Source organism: Lampetra fluviatilis, chromosome 48, assembly GCF_964198595.1.
Source record: "Lampetra fluviatilis chromosome 48, kcLamFluv1.1, whole genome shotgun sequence".
Classification (NCBI taxonomy): domain Eukaryota; kingdom Metazoa; phylum Chordata; class Hyperoartia; order Petromyzontiformes; family Petromyzontidae; genus Lampetra; species Lampetra fluviatilis.
Window position 1 is genome coordinate 9,327,757 of NC_136322.1, and position 8,109 is coordinate 9,335,865.

The 8,109-nt window shown below is 51.0% G+C and overlaps 1 protein-coding gene across 1 annotated transcript; it reads left to right on the forward strand.

Annotated features, from left to right (window-relative positions):
- Positions 1-2,046: 2,046 nt before the first annotated feature.
- LOC144948300 (uncharacterized) lies at positions 2,047-6,731 on the forward strand. The gene is made up of 2 exons (XM_078877732.1): positions 2,047-2,153; positions 4,142-6,731. The coding sequence occupies exon 2, from the start codon at positions 4,158-4,160 to the stop codon at positions 5,586-5,588; it is 1,431 nt and encodes a 476-aa protein (XP_078733858.1). The 5' UTR covers positions 2,047-2,153; positions 4,142-4,157; the 3' UTR covers positions 5,589-6,731.
- The last annotated feature ends 1,378 nt before the right edge of the window (positions 6,732-8,109 follow it).

An 8,109-nucleotide genomic window follows, 5' to 3' on the forward strand; every position in this document is an offset into this window, starting at 1 on the left:
TAAAATACTTTACTGAAACGCAGCACGTTTTTTTAACACAGAGACAAGAAACATTTATTAACACAGAGACGAGATACATTTAATCGCCTTATTTGTGCACGAAAAGCACGGCGCGAGGCCTAGTGCGGCAGGCTTCGCGAGGCCTAGTGCGGCAGGCTTATTAACACAGAGATGAAACGCAGCACGTTTATTTAAAAAAAAATACATTACTGAAACGCAGCACGTTTTTATAACACAGAGACAAGAAACATTTATTAACACAGAGACGAGATACATTTAATCGCCTTATTTGTGCACGAAAAGCACGGCGTGAGGCCTAGTGCAGCAGGCTTCGCGAGGCCTAGTGCGGCAGGCTTATTAACACAGAGATGAAACGCAGCACGTTTATTTAAAAAAAAATTACTTTACTGAAACGCAGCACGTTTTTTTAACACAGAGACAAGAAACATTTATTAACACAGAGACGAGATACATTTAATCGCCTTATTTGTGCACGAAAAGCACGGCGCGAGGCCTAGTGCGGCAGGCTTCGCGAGGCCTAGTGCGGGAGGCTTATTAACACAGAGATGAAACGCAGCACGTTTATTGTTGTTGTTGTGCATATTGGCAGTGGTGCCTGACTCGGCTGAATCTGCAGCCCGGCAGCGGCAGAGCAGAGGCAGCGAGAGGCCTCGTCGCTGCTGCTATTCACTCGCTTATAGTTCTACCGTGTTCACCACATCTCTGCCGTGTTCACCACATCTCTGTCGTGTTCACCACATCTCTGCCGTGTTCACCACATCTCTGCCGTGTTCACTACATCTGCTGTGTTCACTACATCTCTGCCGTGTTCACTATCATCTCTACATCTCTGTCGTGTTCACTATATCTCTGTCGTGTTCACTATCATCTCTACATCTCTGTCGTGTTCACTACATCTCTGCCGTGTTCACCACATCTCTGTCGTGTTCACCACATCTCTGCCGTGTTCACTACATCTCTGTCGTGTTCACATCTCTGCCGTGTTCACTACATCTCTGCCGTGTTCACTACATCTGTTGTGTTCACTACATCTGCTGTGTTCACTACATCTGCCGTGTTCACTACATCTCTGCCGTGTTCACCACATCTCTGCCGTGTTCACCACATCTCTGCCGTGTTCACCACATCTCTGCCGTGTTCACTACATCTCTGTCGTGTTCACTACATCGTATTCACACGCAAGTATTTCTACTTGTGCTGCAATCTTTGATTATTTAGCTGCTGGCTGCATGTTTGGTGGCGATGCTACCGTTATAGCAGCACCAACTGCGGTTGGTTCTGGGTCCATGGAAACGACGCTTTTCACTGCGAGTTTGTAAAGGGTTCCAGCAGCAAATGCGGTCTCTGTTTCAGCAAGCATCTTTTCAACGTGGGCGTCCAGACAACCATTGGGGTCTTCAAAGTCGTGGTTGTTTTCGGTATCCATGTCGTGCGCGCGAATAAAAACTCGAAGTGCCAAACAAACACTGCTCAATGTAGTACTGTTATATGAATATGCCAAACGCTCGTCTATTCAACTCTATGTAGACGACATAAAATGCACCAAGGTGCCGTTTATTCCCTCTATTTTATTTCACCTTTATACTAGTAAATGCATTCGAGTTTCCCCATCTAAGGTCAATTAATCTCAGATGTGATCGTTTGGAAATGAAAGACTACGAGTCTTTAAATCTCACAGCGTTTCTTGTCAAAACAAACACTTTTCATTAACGTTACACTAGAATACAGTAATTTTTTCTTGAACTCCTCTATACCCGGTCGATATCCCTGTACCGGTACTAAGTATTATTCCTACCAGCCCACCCCGCAGGGTCCTGTTTGCAACTTGGATCACTATTGCTCGTGACCTCATGTCTCTTCGTGCAACCGCCAACCGATTTTGACGTCACGTCCATTCGCCCCTCCCCACACCACCGGTCGTAACGTCATGTTTATACGCCCCCCCCCCCAAAGGTCAAGACGTCACGTCCCTTCGTCATCTATCGGTCGTGACGTCATCTCCCCCCCAACGGCCGTGACGTCACGCCGGCCTTGCTTGGTCCCGTTTTGCTCGCGCCAACGTCACTCGCACGCGACGGAAGGAAGCCGACGGAGAGGGAGCAGAGGGCGAAGAGAGACCCGGAGACTGTGGGGTGAGAGGCCGTGGGGGAGAGACCGTGGGGGAGACTGTGTGAGAGAGACCGTGGGGTGAGAGGCCGTGGGTGAGAGACCGTGGGGTGAGAGGCCGTGGGTGAGAGACCGTGGGGTGAGAGGCCGTGGGTGAGAGGCCGTGGGAGAGAGACCGTGGGGGTAGAGAGGCCGTGGGGGGGGGGGGAGACCGTGGGAGGTGGGGCAGATTGTGAGTGATCGTGAGAGACTGTGAGAGAGAGGGAGAGAGACCGTGAGAGAGAGGGAGATTGTGAGAGGGAGATTGTGAGAGGGAGATTGTGAGTGGGAGATTGTGAGAGGGAGATTGTGAGTGGGAGATTGTGAGTGGGAGATTGTGAGTGGGAGATTGTGAGTGGGAGATTGTGAGTGGGAGATTGTGAGAGGGAGATTGTGAGTGGGAGATTGTGAGTGGGAGATTGTGAGTGGGGGATTGTGAGTGGGAGATCGTGAGAGGGAGATCGTGAGTGGGAGATTATGAGAGGGAGATCGTAAGGGGGAGATCGTGAGTGGGAGACATCGCGAGGGCGAAATCGCGAGTAGAGAGACCATGAGAGATTTCTGCGCCGGTTTGAAAATTGCAGGCCGGCCCTGCCTACAATCCATGGTGGCTTTAACCTGCAGGCTGAGTCGCAGTATGAGGAGCTCACAAATACTTGAAAGATCTGGACACGGTCCCTGTCTTTGGCGAGCTCCTCCAAGGCTACCACTTTCTCTGGGTCATGTAGCCCGCATGCCCAGCCACCGCACGCCCAAGCAGCTTCTGTTTGGCCCGATAGAGGAGGGCTAAACGGGCGCGGTACGGGCTAGAGAAGAGATGGAGTGATGTGGTACAGGAGGATGTGGAGCTGAGTGGACTTGCCGATGACTGGCACCAGTGGTGTCAAGATCGGCCTCTGTGGAGGAGGAGGCTCGTGAAGGACGCTGCTACTGGGCAGTTGGAGGCAGTCGCCCTCCAGCAACAATGCAGGGCAGAGGAGCGACGCAACAACGAGCAGAGCGCCGGGCGACTAAAACGCACCAAGTTTGCACAGTAGAGGGCACAGGTGGTGCATCTGCCAGTCATCTCAGTCAGAATCAGAATGTTTATTTAGACTGCAGGAGGAGGAATCCGATGAGCTATTCATCTCTTTTCCACAGATGTCCAGTATGGGCATGGGGAGTCAGCGATTTACAACGGCAAACACACGATACACACAAACACACGATACACACAAACACACGATAGGAGTGCAAAGTAGAACAACAGGTAAGCAAGTCCCGAAATGGAAATTATTGTTTAAGTTCGATTTATCAAGATTGGGTGAGGCAGCAAAAATAGCAACAGAGCAGTTGTCAACTACGCTAGTCGGAGGTGCGGGGGAAGGACAACACAACAACAAGCAGCAGTTCTAAACAATTAAGTTTTTCAATCTAGATCAGGGGTGGGGAACGTCCGGCCCGTGGGCTGTATAAGGCCCGCGAAATCATTTGGTCTGCTGGCCCTGCCAAGGCAACCACACGCAGGACTCGAAATTCAATAAACCTGGAAAAGCAGTTGCGAGTAGCAGCAACATCATCGATACCAGCTAACATCACCACGCCTCGCTAAAGAGAAGCAGTTCCAGCCATCACATTAGGGGTGAGCTAATTAAATGTTTGACCAAATATAACAGGCAAATTTTTAAGTTGATGATTTTGTATGGCCCGCGAATGATGTTATAAATATCCAAATGGCCCTTGGCAGAAAAAAGTTTCCCCACCCCTGATCTAGATGATGATTTAAAATTGCATCGTAGCTCCCAGTGGCTTCCTCATACCAGAGAGGAAGAGCGTTCCAAACGTCCGCCATAAGCAGCTGCAGCATCTGAAAGCACGATGTGACACAGCGTCGACCACTGCCTTTGTTTTACATTTGCACGCCTTGTTTGCGATACTTCCAGGGGCGGGGTGGGGGAGATTATTTTTTCTTTGTGTGCCTCACTCTTTGCCCCAGTTCCAGGACGGGAACGATGAACGAGGGAGGAGAGATGAAGATCTACTGCCCGGTCTGCAACTGGGTGGTGGTCAGCCTGCCTGCCCTGGAGGACCACATGAAGCAGCACAGGGGTCGGACCGAGCCCGTGCTGTACCAGTGCCCCCACTGCCCGTACAGCACGGACAAAGCGGCCACTCTGATCGGCCACCAGAGGAGCCACGCTGACGAGATGCTCCACAAGTGCTGGGTGTGCGATGAAGTTTTTGCAAATTCGGAAGACTACTGCTCCCATCAGACCACGCACATCAATCGAGCGCGACGCAGGAAGTCGATCGTCCCACCGCCAAGAGACGTCTCACCGGACAAGAGAATCCGCGCGGGCGAGAGGCCCTACCACTGCAACGTCTGCGGGGTGGACTTCACTCAGTCGCACCACCTCCTCAAACACCAGAGGATCCACACTAACGAGAAGCCATACGTGTGCACCGTGTGCGGAAAAGCGTTCGTGCGCTCGGCCAACCTCGTCACCCACACTCGGGTCCACACGGGCGAGAAGCCGTACAAGTGCGCCACGTGCGGCAAGGCATACAGCCAGTCGACGGCTCTCATCAACCACAAGAGGACCCACACGGGCGAGAAGCCCTATGTGTGCTCGGTGTGCGGGAAGCGATTTACCCTGTTGAAGGTTCTCGTCCCACATGAGAGGACCCACACGGGCGAGAGACCCTACGAGTGCACCACGTGCGGCAAGTCCTTCACCCAGTCGGGCACCCTGGGCATCCACAAGCGCACCCACACGGGCGAGAGACCGTACACGTGCGACGTGTGCGACAGATCGTTCACGCACTTGGGCACCCTCCACGTACACAAGAAGACGCACGCGGGCGGGAGGTCCCTCACGTGCCCCACGCGCGGGAAGGCCTCCGAGGCGGGGGGCCTCCGGGCGTGCCGGCAGGCCCGCGCGGGCTCCAGCACGTCGACGCCGCCGGCCCGTCCCTCCCTCCTCCGCCGCTGCGCCCGCGGGAGGGCCGGGCTCCACAAGGGTGGGACTGCCGCTGGGGATGTCGTGGCGAGCCTCGGGAGGGAGGGTCTCATGGCAACCGACTCGGCAACCCCCTCGGCATCGCTAACATCAGAACACGGAGAGACCTTCAGCTTCGAGACATTGCCAGGGGTCAAGGTAGAATGCGACGGTGAAGATCCTTCCGCCTCCCTATCAAACATGAAGCGGGAGCGCGGAGGGATCGCCGGCTTTGAGACGTGGTCAGGGGTCAAGGTGGAATGCGACGGTGAAGATCCTACTGCCTCCCTACCGATCGTGAAGCGGGAGCACGGAGAGATCGCCAGCGTCGAAACGTGGCCAGGGGTGAAGGTAGAACTTGGGGGGGAGGATTTTTCAGCTCCCCTCTCGATCGTGAAGCAGGAACGGGAAGAAAGCCCCGGCTGTGAGACGCGGCTGGGGTGAAGGTGGCACACGGGTGGCCGAGTTTCTGCTTTGGGAACGGATGTTGAGGTCTACGTGGGAAGTGTGAAGGAGGAGGCTCCAAAGCGAGCATGTCGAGTGAGAGCGAGTCCTCGACTGTTAATTTTGGTGGCGTGGGTGGAGGATGTGTACTACACAGAGGGGGCAGGTCTCTTAGAGTGGAGATTAAACACTCGAGAAGCTGACCGAGAGAAATTGCCGCGCGATACATCGGCCGTTCGAAAGCACGAGCGCGTCTGTACGACTGTGAAGGTACACAACGTGGAGGCAATATTTTTGGCTCTGAGAACAGATACACTTGAAGTGAAAACTACATAGACTCTTTGTTTTATTTTACCAGGTAAGGCCCACCACTGAGCCACGTAGCTCTTTTTAGAAGCGACTTGGCCATCACAAATGATACCTCAACGAAGCGGCCTATCATCACGTGGATACTTATAGCAGTAGCCACATGCTCTCTAAACGCTTGGTGATGTTGATTCTAAATGTCTCGGGGGCGGGACGGGGGGAAACCAGAGGACCCGGAGAAAATCCACGTGAATCACAGTGAGAGAGACGCGTGCAAAGTTCAAATATATAGCAGCCCGTGTCAGAGCTGGTATTGAACCCACGACATCCTGTATGCCAGACGAGGTAGTTAACATCTCGCCAACATGTCACCCAATGGCGGAGGAGACGTCAAACCAGATTTTAAAGGAACACCTTTTCCCGACCTTTGCCGATCTGCTGGACGTGTGGGCGACGCAACAGGCAAGGATGGCTAACGTGCAACGGACTTTAAACTTCGGTAAACACTTTTGAGCGGTGGTTATTAACCTTCACTGCAGCCTTGCACCCCATTGGTTCTCAATCGTTACAGAAAATGTAGAAGTGTGTCTCCTCCCTCGAGACAACAAAGGCCAAAGGAGCACCCCCCCCCCTTGCCTCGCCCAAACAAAAGACATCTGGAGGTTAATTATTCACAAGCTTGTCTTGGGAAATTTCGATTTAAAGCTTTCGTGACTGCAGGGATTCCTCTTCTTGGTTCTTTCGGTAAAGTCACGTAGAATGGAAATAATAAAATAATAAAAATAAAACTTAATAAAATAATTCTCACGACGTTTCGGCCACAACGCAAGCAGCCGTCCTCAGGTGAAGAACAGGTATGTCGGAAAGACAGTGTCTGAATGACAGACCTGTTCTTCACCTGAGGACGGCTGCTTGCTTTGTGGCCGAAACGTCGTGAGAATTATTTTATAATGTTTTATTTTTATTATTTTATTATTTCCATTCTACGTGCCTTTACCGAAAGAACCAAGAAGTTGTCTTGGGAAAGTTGTAAAACTGGATTGACCACCACGTCATAGAAATAATAATAAAACAAACTTGATTTGAAGCTTTCGTGACTGCAGGAATTACTCTTTGGTTCTTTCGGTAAAGTCACGTAGAAAGAAAATATAATAAATAATAGAATACTATTCTATTAGCAATAATGAAACAGTGAGGCAGAAAGTGCCAATATGGGCTGAAGATTGCCTACACACACGACCCCTCGGCTACCCGGATTTATCTCTGCCCTTTGTGTTGGAAACGGATGCCAGCAACACCAGAATTAATGCTGTGCTATCCCAGGTCGGGAACGGCACAGAGAAAGTGGTGGCCGACGGGAACCATGTGTTGTCCTTCGCAGAGAAGCGCTACTGCGCGACGCGCAGATAACTTCTGGTCATGGTTCACTTTGTACAGCAATACAGTAGCACCTTGGAGATCGAACGCACCGGAACTCGAACAAATCGGTGTTCGAACGATATTCCCGAACATTTTTTGCCCCGGAAACCGAATGAAATTCGGAGGTCGAACGGGCAATCGCGACTTGAAAGAACCTGTACGGCTGAGACGCGTATGGCTAGCGTGCATGACGCTTTCCCAAAGGGTTTACCGTATGAGAGACTCAGTTAACACGTAACTCTCACCCAGTGCAGACCCGCAAAACATCGGTCATCTTCTTGGTTCTTTCGGTAAAGACACGTAGAAGGGAAATAATAAAATAATAAAAATAAACCAATAAAATAATTCTCACGACGTTTCGGCCACAACGCAAGCAGCCATCCTCAGGTGATGAATGAAACGCCACCAAGCTTGGAGTGTATATTTAAGCTGAGTTGGAGGGAGAAGAAGAGCGCCTTGACACAATAATTTGCATATCAAGAGGAATTTAGCATATTTATGAGCAATGCGTAGGAGGTGGGCGGGGGGTTTCAAAGTCATATGTCCGTGCATTATTCAGGATTAGCAGCATTAAAGGGAGGGGATAGGGGTAGCATTAACAAAGGGAAGGAATGTTAATAGTATGTAGCTGCAGTTACTAAACCACCACGTAAAAAAACTTAAGTATAAACTACATAGTATCATCAGTATACTAAATATACTCTCCAATAAGCTGAGCTACTAACAGTAAGTAATACATTACAATTCTATGTCGCAAAAAATATATGCTTCCAGCTAAACTTTTACCACCTCTCCC